General features: G+C 36.9%; 1 protein-coding gene across 1 annotated transcript in view; it reads right to left on the bottom strand.

Moving 5' to 3' along the window:
• The window catches only part of LOC129005629 (RNA-binding protein 27-like), an 83,227-nt gene that overhangs the window by 8,946 nt on the left and 58,960 nt on the right, over window positions 1–15,321 (bottom strand). Inside the window, exons 16-18 of the mRNA XM_054434585.1 lie at window positions 15,152–15,229; window positions 3,511–3,666; window positions 1,575–1,709 (exon numbers count right to left, since the gene is read on the bottom strand). Of these exons, the coding sequence (XP_054290560.1) occupies window positions 1,575–1,709; window positions 3,511–3,666; window positions 15,152–15,229 (369 nt within the window). The remainder of the gene's footprint in view (window positions 1–1,574; window positions 1,710–3,510; window positions 3,667–15,151; window positions 15,230–15,321) is intronic.

The raw sequence follows: 15,321 nt of genomic DNA, 5'->3' as shown, positions 1-15,321 counted from the left end.
TAACAAAACAAGAAAGTAGAGTTAAAAAAGATATTTCTCTGTTCAAAAATAGATAAAAATGTTGCTGATTATTTTCATAGAAATTAATTCAGGGTAGTTTGTGTCTTGTTCAGAAGTATGCTAAAGACTGTGAAGTGCAGTTCTAACCTCATAGCTTACTAGTTGCTACTCAGACAACACTTTCAGACGACTTATTTCGTCATCCTACTGTACTTTAAGTTCACATTACAAAAAGTAGATCCTAATATTAACTAAGCTAAGAGAATGTATTTAAAAGCTATACAAATTTAATAGATAACTGCCTGATAAACAAATACAAACTAAATTGCTGCCAAGTTTTGTTTAAGGAAAGGCTCTAGGCCAGGATTTTAAATGGTAGAAAAAGGCTGTTATCCTAGCTGCTATCCTCCTTTATCTACCATTTAAATTGCTGCTAAATTCAGGCTATTGTTAATTAATTAAATAAGAATGGTTGACAGTCTTCAGTCTTATGTTTCCATGCCGGAAGGTTGCAGTAAGCCTATCGTATTGGAGCATTGTACACTAGGCAGCTGAGACGAGTGATTTTAATGACACAACAAAATTATCGACCTTGAAAATGGTCGTGTAGACTTTAGAGTTAAGGAAGATGTCATAATATGCTGAAGTTACTGTTGTGACTTTATAATACGAAGCATGAAGCACGGGGAGGTTTGAAAATTCGCACACCCCTACTAACTTTCCCAACTATGTATATATTTATAAAAATGTAAGATAATACAAATTCAACTTAAAGATTTGAGGGCGCGAATTGAAAGAACGAAAACTTTTAACTCTGCTTTAAGATGGGTTTTTTTGTGCGTAAAGAAGAGTTCAAAGAAAATAGATAGGCTACTTGTCTCCATTAAGAATCATCAGTGCTCTTTTTGATGAGAATTATGTAGTAAGCTAACTTTTGGTCTGTCAGAATTAGGTTCTATCCAATCTTGTTTTCCCTTTAAAATTTCTTACAAACTTCATTCCCCCGCCTGAACCCCGCTCTATTTCCTCTCTGTTATATTCCAAACTTCTGCACCATAGGTAACTATCAGTATATGATAAGTCTTATACATGGTAATTTTGTAGTCTTTGGTATATCTTTATCCCAGACTAGATGTCCAACACTTAAAATCCTACACCTTTCCCCAGTCTAACCATTACATCTTGTGCCATTCCCCCATTGTTTGTATCTTACAAAGTCTTGTAGACATGATAATCGTCTCCCACGGTTGAGGAAAATCATAATAGTCCTCCACGATCTTTGCAGAAGTGTTTTGTATAATTAATAATTATTAAAGCTAGTAAAACTATACAACAGTTCTATTTTCTGTAAAATACCCCAAATTTCTGTACAAATCTTACCATCCGAATTTTTGATTATCTGAATGTGGTACTGTCTTAATTGATTCGGATTATTAAGAGTTCTACTGTATTTAGTTGCTCGACTGACAGTACAAAATCAAGAAATGTTGACAAACATTATTATAACTAATAATCCACATGACTTAATTACTAGCCTAGAGTCTAGTTGTAAAGATAAAGAAGAGTAGTCATACATTTGTGGTGGGAGGAGAGGAGAGAGAATCACCTACCTCCTCCCTAGATCTCTTTACCAACTGAGGAGTCACTTTGACAGGATTGTTTGAGACTGTTTTCCCCTCAAAATCTTTCCGTAATGTTTCTATATTTTCCTGAAAAAAGAGTAAGTTGATACATTTCAATGCAATAATTTCAAAAGATGAGTATTGAGTCCCTATATGGTCATTGAATATTATACTTACCGACTAACCTCTTTCTGTTTTCAGATAGTACAAAAATGTAGTTTTTTGCCCTTTTAGCGAATATGCCAGTAGAGAAGAAGCTATACCCTACTTGGCACAGTAACATCTAGACCCGGAACTGATTTACTTTTTCATTCTTATGTCCCCAAAGACCAAAATAACTATTTTTACTAATTTATGTATATGCTATATGAGGGGCAAATCTTTAGTAAGGGCTGCTTTTGCTCCATAGATTGCATGTACGCCGCAACGAGGTGGCTTGCCGCTTACTGGCATCATTGGTGAACAGAATGGTGCCATTTGTAGCTCCTTAGCTGACGTGTAGGCTTTGTTGTGTGATTGAATATCCTGTCGTATGCGAGATAAGGTGATACGTTTTTATACCTCAAGAATCATATCTGATGCCGACCAGATGACTGAAGATTGCCCTTATGAAATGAGTGAAGAGTTAAGTGCAGAAATAGGTTAATTTTCAGAGTCATTTTAGTCCCCATTTTTACACCGAACCCTCACTCATTGCATTAGGGTTATAAGCTTAAGTCACATGGCGATGAATCTCTACAGCCGATATGTTTCTTAAAGTCAAAAACATAATCACTAACCTTGTCTCGCATGCGGCAGGAGATTAAATAATTTTATAAAAATATTTTACACACAATTAAGTGTACACATCAGTTACAAAGCATTCGGTTTACACATGATGCCGATAAGCGGTGAACAGGAAAACTACGTTTCCATTCCTACAAGTCGCAGGCACAAGTCACGGCACATGTCGCACGTAGTTTGCTATGTCGTTTCAATTCCAGGCACAAGTCCCGCGACTACAACTGGCAGACAAGACTGCTCTCTATTGTGATGTGGTGAGGTTCGGTGGCTGATTTTGATTAAATTGTGTTCTACAAATCACCATATATGACATAACAGCCTCTGCATTTTATTTATAGCTTGTGCATACATGAACTTAGAAGAAAAAGAAGAAAACGACTTAGATGGTGGATAAGAAGTTTTTTGGCTAAAATACCATCGGAAGGCGCATTTAATTAATTGATGAGAGATTTGCACGTATAAAGTGGCTTCGACAATATCCTCCAACGAACTCCACGAAATTTGAGGTTATAAATACCTGTCATTTATGAGCATGTGGTAGTTCGGAGGACCTATGCATGCACAAGTTGCAGGCACATGTGCCCGGCCGTTTCCATTCCAACTGGGCACATGTGCCTACGACTCGGGCACATGTTTTGTCACGCAGTCGGCGGGCACAAATTTGTGCCGGGGAACTTGTGCCGTGACTTGTGCCAGGCTGTTTCCATTCCTACAAATTCGGAGATTTGGAATGGAAACGTAGCTTAAGAAGCTATACTTACAAACGGCCTTTACTTAAAAACAACCCTCGTATACAGTAATAGATAGATAGATATCTACGTGTCCATAAACATGATAACTTGAGCAATGTTTTCCTGATTTTTATTAGGTTCTTATAAACTTATATAAACTAGCTGCAAAACTATTTAAAAAATATAGAATTTTCATGGACATTAAAAATAAAATGAAATAAAATTTTCATTGTTTAGCATTTTACTTGTTGCTGCTAAATGAACATTGTAAAATACTCGGACCTCCAATATATCTACACTTATACCGTAAACGTTTACAAAACAATTAATATATAGGATAATTGAAAATGTATAACCTCCTTCATGTTTCTCACCTGGAATCCTTTGAGTGTTGCCATAATTTCAGCCCTCTTTTCAGGCGTCAGGTTTCCTTTTTCTAATTTGTCCATCAACAGCTTTTGATTTAACAACACTTCATCGATGAGATCGTTTTTCCTTTTGCTTAAATGTTGAGTAAGCTTTAAGGCCTCCTGAAATAATCATAATACATTTATTAGATGTTCTAAACAGTCCTCAGAACTAAACTCTGAGGAAAACACCCTCCTATGTATGGAAATAATTATACTCTCTCGTGAGCATCTCAGCACCAACTATCATCTCTTCAGCCCACTGCCCAGAGCCCAACGTCTCGTCAATGCTCTACCTGATGATATTGACCTTTTTAATATGTCGCTGGCAGCTTTCAAGAAATGTGTGGTAATTTCGAGGTGGTGAAGTTCCTTCTGAGTTTTGTACCTGTGCCTCTCTGTGTATTTTTTTTTTTTTTCAATTGCACGGCAGTATTGGTTCGCTATTTTCTGATATGTTTGTTTGTTGCTTTGCTTGCTTTGTTATGCATAATTATTGTTTCTGTTTTTTGCACTCAAATGTCATTATCAAAAATTTCTAAATCAGCGGATCATTATTGTCAATTTTGCATGTTTGTCAACTCATTTATTGTTTGCTATTTATTGTTGTTTTTGATTTATTGTTGTATTTGTTTTATATTTATTGCTATATTTATTGTTGTATTACTGTCTTTTCGTAGCTTGTTACTGTTCAGAATTGTTTCACATTTGCATCTTGTCAGTTCCTTAAATTATCTCTATCAATCTTTATGTATTGGCGTCAGCCGTTGATATGATAAATAAATAAATAAATAAATTATTAATTCAACAATTTGTCTCTGTATTATAAAGCTATCACTGCAACCACAATTTTCCAAAATAAACTTTGTTAGTGTCAGTGATTAAATTAAAAAAATTACAATAAAAATTAGATTTATTTTAATCAGTATTAAAGAATATAAGAAGATTTACAGCTTCTTACAAGCTGGCAGGATGGAATTCAGCCTCACCTCATTGGAAAATAAAAAAAAACAGTTCAGTCAAATCACAGTTTTTTGCAGCGGCAAAATAAATTGGTACCTAATACAGTAAAACCCCATTTTACTGGAACCCGTTAAACTGAAACCCGGGTCAACCGAAACCGTAATTTATTAAATCAATTGCAAAATCAGGGTTGGTACTAAATTTAGAAAATAAAATTCCCTTACTTTTCCAGGTTTTCCAGACTGATATTATACTTTTTCCAGGTATACCGTAAGTCGATATCAACCAATCAAAATCAAGAAATATAAAAAAAAATCTAAATATTTATCTTATTCAATCACTCCATAATACAAAACTTGCTTTAAAACTATAACCACGTGTCCAAAAAGTCTCGGGTCAGTTGAACATTTTTTAAATATTTAAAGTAGAGCTACAAAACTTTGCACAAAGTTACTTGACATAAAAATCTATTTTATCACATATTCAGTGATCTGCTACTTCCTCAGGGGAATGGCCCGCTAGGAATCAGAAGAAAATCTTAAACGTAAGCATAGGTTGATATGCATATCAAATAAGGTCTTTATTAGTAGAGTACAGAACCTCAAACCCAACCTCAAACGAATAACCTAGTCAAAAATGACAGCCATTCAAAGATTTCTAGAATCTGCCATTTTGAATCTTTAAAGTGTTGCTATTTTTTACCCAGATGTTATTTTGAGCTCAAATTTGCAGCATTGTATTCTACAAATAAAGACCTTTAATTTGATGTGCATATTGACATGTGCATATTGACCTATGCTTACGTTTGTTATTTTCTTCTGACTTCTAGCGGGCCGTCCCCCTGAGGAAGTAGCGGATCACTCAATATGAGATAAAACAGATTTTTACCAGTAACTTTGTGCAAAGTTTTAAAGGTCTATTTTAAATAACTTATTTCAAAAATATTTAACCGACCCAGGAGTTTTTGGACACCCTGTATACATATCGATTCCTCCCCCGTACCGATAGCTAACTATTGATATAAAAATGTGCATCAGTGCTTATTTCGTTCCTTTTACCATAATTCATCACCCTGATAAAAACATTTTTAGAGCAAAATGTAGCATATTTGCAAAAAGGTAGTTTTTCAGAAGAAATTCCAGAACTTTGTCATAATTCCCTGACTTTTCCAGGTTTTCCCTGACCGTACCAACCCTGAAACTAAGATGAGCAATGGATATTGTCGCCCATGGCAGCCACTGGCCTTCTACGATGTCCAACTCTACGACTGACCAACCTTTCCCCACTTGCCTATTTCACATGACTGTGACCAGTATTACATTCGTATCACTGCAATGTAAAGGTTTGCAACTGCTCGTTTATGTCTTGTGATTGAAGTGAGTTAAATGTAAAACTGTTTCTGCTTTTAACGTGCATAGCACTTTTGTAAAAAACATGACGGGCAGAAACAGTCAACAGTTCTTAAGGTACCAATTAGTTTTGTACAAGTTAAAGTAAAATTAAATTGATTGAACAGAAAAAATGGGTTATACAAAACAGTCCGCACCCTTTATTTCGGTAAAACGGGATTTTACTGTACTGGTATGGATCAATCAAAATTAATTGACCTAAACATGTTAGCAGATTATAACATCACAATATACAGTGCAATTTGGTTATTACGACCTTGGCCATAATGTCAACACGGATATAAATATAACGCCATCCAAGCCTAAGTCCCGCCAAACTTAAAGTGTAAGCATTGGTAAAACCTTTGATTTATCGTCAAAAGATTTTAAATCCTCAACTAGATAAGTTTTTTTATATAACGTCAACTAGATCCCACTCTAAGTAACAAAGTAACCTTGTACAAATGGCTGAATTGTGCGATGTTCGCAATTTAGTGGAGCACAGACGTATTTTCACACACTCTTATTTTTAGATACGGCCTTGAGCTATCGTCGTTGCATTCACCCTCCCTATTCTGACATTGTTCCGGGGCATCTACCCTCCCCGTCCCTACAAGGTTGTTGTCCTGTCCATCAACCCACCTCTAGACTACATTGTCCTGAATCCATCTTGGCAGGTGGTTCAGGAACCTTGTCTTTAGGTCAGTGTCGCCAAGACTTGTTTTGTGTCAACAAATAAAATTCTGTGTACGAGCCTATCAAAAGATTTTGTTCTCAGTATTGAACAGTGCCGACATTCTCTTAAACTAATTAATAAGTATTCGGTAACCATGGCAATTGTTAAACATAAGGTTTTGCCGAAAAAAGAAAGTGTGTGTTATAAGAGTGTGTGAAGACGGACGCATGATAGCAGATGTGTGTCTGGAGTTTGGATTGGCCAATTCCACTTTTGGATCAAAAGGACAAAATTGTGAAAGCATTTGAAGAACATGGGGTGAACGTCAAAAGACTCAAAGGATGTGATTGCAGTGATATTGATGCAGCTCTTTTAATATGGTTCTAACATCCCCTTGTCTGGTCCACTTTTGAAGGAAAATGCTTTGGAAAAGATGGGACTGGACTTTTCTACAAATTGATCCCAGACAAAACCTTCCAATTTAAAAATGTGTCAGCAGAAAATTATCAAAAATTTTCATTTTGTTTGTGCATATGTGACGGGGTTAGAAAAAAGGAACCTTCTAGTTATCAGAAAAAGTGCATGGCCTACATACATGTTTTAAAAATGTAAAATAAGCTGCCTGTAACTTACACAGCCAACAAGAAAGCATGAATGGCCTCTGCCATATTCAGAAGAAGAATTGAGGAAGTGGGACAGAGAGCTGTCATAAAACAAAAGGAAAATACTTCTCCTTATTGACAATAATGTGCAGCGCCACCAAAATTGGAGTTGGCCAAGATTGAGCTTGTGTTTTTTCCGGCCAACTGCACAAGCATAATGGACTAAAGCGTTATACAAAGCTTTAAGTGTCACTAACGAAAGTAGCGTAAAAAAATAATAATCTGCATGCACACTGCACAACAAGTGAACATAACTGGATTCCATCCAGTTTGATGTCAAGGACAGACAATCTCCAAATGCTTCAGGAAAGCAGGAATTTCAGCTGCTGTTCCTGATGACGAATATGAAGATGGTTCACCTCTATCAGAAAGGAGTAAAGAAATTTTATACTAACCAACTTGATTTTGGGCGGGATCTTGTTGGGTGGGCATCAGTCGAAGACCATGTTGAAACTTTCCAAATGCTTGACACAGAAATTGTTAATGAGGTACACAATTTACAAACAGAAGAAAACACAGAAGAAGATGAAGATGAAGGCGTCTGTCTGACTACGTAAGAGGCATTCTAAGCGGCTGAGAAAGTTTGTTGTTTCTTCCGCACAGGGATGCTTCTGCTACCACACAGCAGGCAGCATTTCCACAAAATGATGGAGAAAAACTACTTTTCTGAGAGGAATGTACAGAAGAAAATTACAGATTTCTACCAGCAGTTGGATTTTATTTGTAACCTCTTTTTTTACTGATCGATCATTCAATATTATTTTTACTGATAATTCAATATTATGGTTTTTTTATTTTTCAAAATTTTTATTTTTAAATTTCATTATTCATTTTATTTTATGTAGGCTAAGCTAACTGTAAGTACTGTAAAGTGTTTCTTGCTAGAAAACCATAATGTCGGCTAAAACTTAAATTTCGACATTTTAGTAAGTTTTGTACATAAAATATTAACAGCCCAACTCTGTAATTTATAAATTCAGTTGTATTTATACCAATAATGCAATTAAAGTATGTTTTTTTATAAAAAACCAGATATTATTATGTCTTGTACGTTATTGGATAATAAGCTTAATGACCCTTTTTATCATGTCACTCTGATATAGCGTCAAAAATTGTGTGGTACCTTAAATGGTCATGGCCTTGCCATATAAGTTATTTGCATCCTGAGACAAACACTGAGTCATGGCCTTGCCATATAAGTAATTAGCATCCAGAGACAAACACTGAGTCATGACCTTGTCATATAAGTAATTAGCATCCAGAGACAAACACTGAGTCATGACCTTGCCATATAAGTAATTAGCATCCAGAGACAAACACTGAGTCATGACCTTGCCATATAAGTAATTAGCATCCAGAGACAAACACTGAGTCATGACCTTGCCATATAAGTGACTTGCATCCAGAGACAAACACTGAGTCATGACCTTGCCATATAAGTAATTAGCATCCAGAGACAAACACTGAGTCATGGCCTTGCCATATAAGTTATTAGGATCCAGAGACAAACACTGAGTCATGGTCTTGCCATATAAGTTATTAGGATCCAGAGACAAACACTGAGTCATGGCCTTGCCATATAAGTTATTAGGATCCAGAGACAAACACTGAGTCATGGCCTTGCCATATAAGTTATTAGGATCCAGAGACAAACACTGAGTCATGGCCTTGCCAAATAAGTTATTTGCATCCCGAGTCAAACACTGAGACATGAACTTGCCATATAAGTTATTTGCATCCAGAGACAAACACTGAGACATGGCCTTGCCAAATAAGTTATTTGCATCCCGAGTCAAACACTGAGACATGAACTTGCCATATAAGTTATTTGCATCCAGAGACAAACACTGAGACATGGTCTTGTCATATAAGTTATTAGCATCCAAAGACAAACACTGAGACATGGCCTTGTCATATAAGTTATTAGTCGCAAAAAGTCAGCTAAAAGGAAGGTATAAGGTACAAGCTCGAAGAAAGGGAAGCCTAGCCTAGACATAAATGAGGAAGTAGAAAATCTGTAACTATATAATATTGGCTCATGCTCAAGTACAGTAACTCTGATTACAAGGTAAAGCTAGCTATAGAGAATGTGCCTGTAGTTATGGAAATTGATACTGGTTCGGCACTGTCAGTGTGTCCTCAGAAAATATTTGAAAAATATTTTTCTCACGTTCCATTGAAATTTGTGGATATTAAGCTGCTAACCTATTCTGGCAATGAAGTCATAGTAACTGGTCAAGCTCAAGTCAATGTTGACTACAAGGACCATTATTATTGTTTGCCTATGATAATTGTTAAAATAAATCATACTAACCAACCAATGCTCTTATGAAGGAACTGGATTAAGCACATTTTAGATTGGAAATCAATTTTCTCATGTAATTTTGCTAGCGCAACTGCTACTGGTGGTCATGAACCCAAGCCTAATGAGGCAGCCAAAGATGGGGTTACACCTAACCTAACCTAAAAGGTTTCTATAGAACCTATGTAGGTTAAGGCATTAAAACAAAAATATGTCTGTTTTTAGAGGTGGTCCAGGGGAGATCAAAGATGTTGAGGCTAGGATAGTATTTTAAGACTATCCTAGACTCTTTAAGTTTTGTAAATATAGACCTTTTCCGTATGCTTTGCGGACTTCTGTTGAACAAGAGATTGAACGTATGATATCTGAAGGTTTTGTATGGGCCTTCAATGGAAACCCAAACAAAATTGACCCTACTTAAGCCTAATTCGTTGTCATTGATTGATAAAAAGAAGGAACAGCAATGTTTAGCTGCAAACAGCATCAGAGGTTCTGCTGACATTTTGGCAAAGGAGATAAGGTGTGGTTGAAGACGGTCAGAGGGGAGCATGTGTCCTGGATTCCGGGAAGAGTGATGGAGCAAAGAAGCCCTGCGACTTATGTTGTAAGTGTGTTAGGCAAGGTCCAGTTCTGTCATGCGGACCATCTGCGTTCCAGTCTTCTGGGAGATGAAGAGGAGACTTTGGCGGATAGGCGAACTCCACAGCCATCACCAGTCAAGGCATCACCTCCGGAAAGGCCTATTTCACCAGTGCAGATACCTAGCCCTCAGCCAGCGGCGATAATGCCCTCACATCAGAGGCGAAGCCTGCCAAAAGCATCTAGCCCTCTACCAAGACTCGAAGAAAGACATGCAGTGCAGCCAGGCCCGCCACTTCTTAGACGGTCTCAATGAACCGTTTGTAGGCCGAGGAGGCTTGATCTTTAAGTAAACAGTCAACTGTGTTTAACTGAAGAAGTAATTTTTATTTGAGTTATTTGAAGAAAATGTTATGTTAAATGATATTAACTATGAACTTTGAAATTGGTTTTAAGGATTTTTGGTATTAGGCTTAGGCCTATTAAAGGAAGAGTTTGATTTTAAGTTGGGGCGAGTGTAGTATATTATATTAATTAAAGTAGCAAGAGGAATTTAAGTTTATGAATTGGATACACTGACCACTGATGACAACAGCTGAAGTCACAGCCGGACGTCGGAGGCAAGCAGTCTAGTAAATGAGTAACAGGTTAGTGGACGTATACTACATAGAGCGTAGTTGTAATACTTGTAATAGTTGTATACAAGTTGTAGTTGTAATACTTGTGTAGTTGCAAGTATGCTTCGTAATGAGAATGTCTTCTGTGCCAGTCTCGACAGCCAAACAACAATCCAGAAGAGGGTACTGGCTGACTTCCGCCGCTCATCGTAGTTACCATCCACAATCACTCCTAATTTCTTTGTTTTAATCCAATATATATATTTTGTACCTATCTTGTTATCTTTGTTATTGTTAATAATGCATATATTTATTGTCATTATTGAACATTTATATATTTATTTATACTTCTTGTTTGTTGTTCATGTTCATTGGTTTATTTATTGATTTGATTTGAAAATTTTTATTTAATATGCTTTGTACCTGATGTAACTGAGCTATTTTTTGTTAATACTACAGTCAAGCCCGTTGTTCTCATATCTTGTTATAGCTCAGATTGTATTTATTTGTATTGCATGTAATCTTAAAAAAATATTATATTTGTATGTAGGCCTAATGTTTAAGTTAGAATAAGTCATCATTGTATACCATTATAAATTGGTTCTTGGCTGTTGGAAGCAGGGTGTCTAGTTTATTTCCATTATAAAATTCAAGACTAATTCCAGACTTTTCAAGACTAATTCCAGATTTTTCAAGACTAGTTTTTTCCACAATTAGTGGGTGTTAATACCAAAATGTATCGATTCTCAATTCTTGATACCGATACAAATTTTTATAGCTTAACCAAATTTTCTAAATAATACTACACCAACTCTTTGTCTTTGTCATAAAGTAGTATTATGATTACCCACTGGGATTAAAAACATTGCCTCATTCTCTAAATTTAAACTATCTTTAAAAAATTTCCTTTTGGAAAGGGCATTTTACTCGTTAGAGGAATATCTGGAAAATGAGTATATTTGAAAGATATTGCTTCTCCCATAGGTTTGTAGCTTATTATATGCTTTATTTCTTTTGTAAGCTATTTTATTTTAAAATGTAGTATAGTATTAGTATTACACTTTGTGACAAATCACCTGTCAAGAGAATTGATGTAATGTGATGATGTTTAATAAATAAAAAATAAATAAATAAATGATAATGTGGTGTTTTCAGGTAAAGAAATAATGCAGCAATAACAAATTCTAACTAGCAAATTTGGTTTTTTTTATCATGAAATCTTCCGCGTACCGTACGATTAGACATCATCATTGACTGCAGCGGTTACAGAAACGTGATCGTCGTCGTCCGCGATCACGGGAAAATCATGAACATTTCCCGCGGCCGTGTTTACATCATCGTCGTCTCCCGCAGTCACAGAAACTTCATCGTCGCCTCCCACGGTCACGGAACTTCATTGTCGCCTCCCGCGGTCACGGAAACTTCATCGTCGCCTCCCGCGGTCACGGAAACTTCATCGTCATCTCCCGCGGTCACGGAAACGTAATCTTCGTGGTCCGCGATCGGGACAAACTTATGAATATTTCCCGCGGCCGAGCAGATATCATCGTAAACTCCCGCGGTCAAGGAAACGTCATCGTCATCTACCGCGGTCACGAAAACGTCATTGTCATCTCCGGCGGTCACGGAAACGTCATCGTCATCTCCCGCAGTCACGGAAACGTTATCGTCATCTCCCGCGGTCATGGAAACGTCATCATCGTCGTCCGTGATCGCGGCAAAATCATTAACATTACCCGCTGGTGTTTAGACATCACCGTCGTCTCCCGCGGTCACGGAAACGTTGTCGTCGTCGTCCGCGATCACGGCAAAATCATGAACATTTCCCGTGGACGTGTAGGCCCGCGGTCACGGAAACGTCATCGTCATCGTCATCTCCCACGGTCACGGAAACGTCATCGTCGATGTCCGCGATCGCTACAAAATCATAAACATTTCCCGCAGCCGAGCAGATATGATCGTCTCCCGCAGTCACGGAAACGTCATCGTCATCTCCCGCAGGTCATGAAAACGTCATTGTCGTCTCTCGTGGTCACGGAAACGTTTTCGTCGTCTCCCGCGGTCACGATAACGTTATCGTCGTCCCCAGCGGTCACGGAAAGGTCATCGTCGTCTCCCGTGGTTTCGGAAACGTCATGGTCGTCGTCCGTGATCGCGGCAAAATCATGAACATTTCCCGCGGCTGTTTAGACATCACCGTCATCTCCCGCGTTCACGGAAACGTTATCGTCGACGTCCACGATTACGGCAAAATCATGAACATATCCCGCGGCCGTGTAGACATCATCGTCGTCTACCGCGGTCACGGAAACTTCATTGTCATCTCCCGCGGTCACGGAAACGTCATCTTTGTCGTCCGCGATCGCGACAAAATCATGAACATATCCCACGGCCGAGCAGATATCATCGTCGTCTCCCACGGTCACGGAAACGTCATCGTCATCTCCCGCAGTCACGGAAAGGTCATCGTCGTCTGCCGTGGTTTCGGAAACGTCATCGTCGTCGTCCACTATCGCGGCAAAATCGTGAACATTCCTGGAGGCCGTGAGGACAATCATCATTGGCTTTCGCGGTAACGTAAACGGAAGACGACGATCGCGGCAAAATCATAAAAATTCCCGACTTTGAAATCAAATTTAAGACTAAATCCCGACTTTTCAAGACCATTTTGAAATTCAATACTAATTCCCGACTTTCCCGATTTTCCCGACTACTAGACACCCTGTGGAAGGTAAAATAAAAAAAATAAAAATAAAGATTCAGAATTTAATCATGTTTTAAAAGTGCTCTAAGAAATGGAAATTGATAGAATTGGAAGAACTTTGTACTTACTGGCAAATCAAAACTAATATTCTTGCATTACCTTACTTAGGGCCAATATTTCAACACACTTGCATCTGGATTGCAAGATTGCACACTTGCAAGATTCTTAATAATTACTTGCAAATGGAAAAGCCCTAAAGTTAATAATACGCAAATGGAAAAGCCCTACAGTTAATAATACTTATAATGAAACTTTCAATAATATAAATACATTCCAAAAAAATGTTGATGACACTCTGCATCCTGTACTTGCTTCAGATAAAAGGAGCTTTAAATTTAGCTTTGTTGATGAGAGCGACATTGATAAAATTATTAAAAGTCAAAAAAATTCCTATAGTGCTGGCTACGATGGTATTCCTGTGGTTCATTTTAAAAAAGCGAAATCAGTCCTACTTAAACCAATAACTCATCTCATTAACTCATCTTTGATATCAGGAATTTTCCCTAACAAACCCAAAATAACAAAATTAAAACCGCTATTCAAAAAAGGAAACAGACAAACAGTATCAAACTATAGACCGATTGCTTTGCTGCCTTCAATTTCAAAAATCTATGAAAAGGTTGTTTATAACCAACTGGTATGCTTCTTTGAAAATAATGGTACATTTGATGACTGCCAACATGGATTCCGAAGTGGCAGATCTGTCATAACAGCTGCCACAGCTTTCATTGAATCCATCGTTGATAGCTTAGAGAGTAAATCTAAAGTGGTAGGGTTGTTCATAGACCTCAGTAAAGCTTTTGATTCAATTTCTCATGAGTTGTTGCTTTCAAAGCTCAGTAGTAGTGGACTAAATAGTACTTCATTGAACTGGTTCAAGTCATATCTTTTTGATAGAAAACAATACGTAGAACTGAGTCACTGTAATAACAAAAATTATAAAATTTCTTACAATTCTCATACTCGGGAAGTAAAATATGGGGTGCCCCAAGGATCGATCCTAGGCCCTCTTTTATTAATCTTTTATTTGAGAAATTTTCCTCAACTCAGTGATTTTAGCAAGCTTTGCCTATATGCTGATGATGCAAAATTAAAAATAGCCGCAGGAACCTATGCTGAACTTGAAGCCAAGACCAATTCTGATATATTATTACTTAACAGTTTTTTTAATTCAAATAATTTGCGTTTGAACACAGATAAAACTAATTTTATGTGTTTCCAAGCAGGAAAAACTAAACCGCAAAATCTGCCAAAAATTGTAGTTAATAACAACATAATTCAAAATAAAGACCACATCAAATTCTTGGGATTAGAAATTGATGAAAATTTGAAGTGGAATCATCATATTGATCAGTTACTTTCTAAAATTTCATCTGGCCTTTATGCGCTAACAAGATTAAAACCCCTATGTGAAAAGGAAACTTTAAGAATTATATATTTTTCGTACATACATTCAATCATATCATTTGGAGTTTCACTTTATGGTGCAGCAAAAAAGAAAAAATTAAAATCAATTCTAAAAAAGCAAAAGAACGCTATTAGAATTTTGTGCAATTTAAAACGCAGAACTTCAGTCAAAGAATATTTTAAAACTGAGAATATTATGACTGTTTATGGAATGTATGTCTATGAAACAGTATTATCAGTAAAAGTAAACCTTTCTTTTTTCTTCCTGTTTTTTCTTTAATGCATTCTGAGCTCCTTGAACTGCTTGGTTGTTGAATGTTGTAACCATCTGAAAAATAAATACAAGTAGTAATCAAACTATGCAGATAACTACAGAAAACTAGGGATAGACCGGTCTCGAAATCTAGGGAAATTTAAAAT

Source organism: Macrosteles quadrilineatus, unplaced genomic scaffold, assembly GCF_028750875.1.
Source record: "Macrosteles quadrilineatus isolate MER2022 unplaced genomic scaffold, UCM_ALF_1.0 Scaffold_28__1_contigs__length_1566739, whole genome shotgun sequence".
Lineage (NCBI taxonomy): Eukaryota > Metazoa > Arthropoda > Insecta > Hemiptera > Cicadellidae > Macrosteles > Macrosteles quadrilineatus.
Note: the sequence above shows the minus strand (reverse complement) of the source record. Positions and strands in the feature narration are given on the sequence as shown.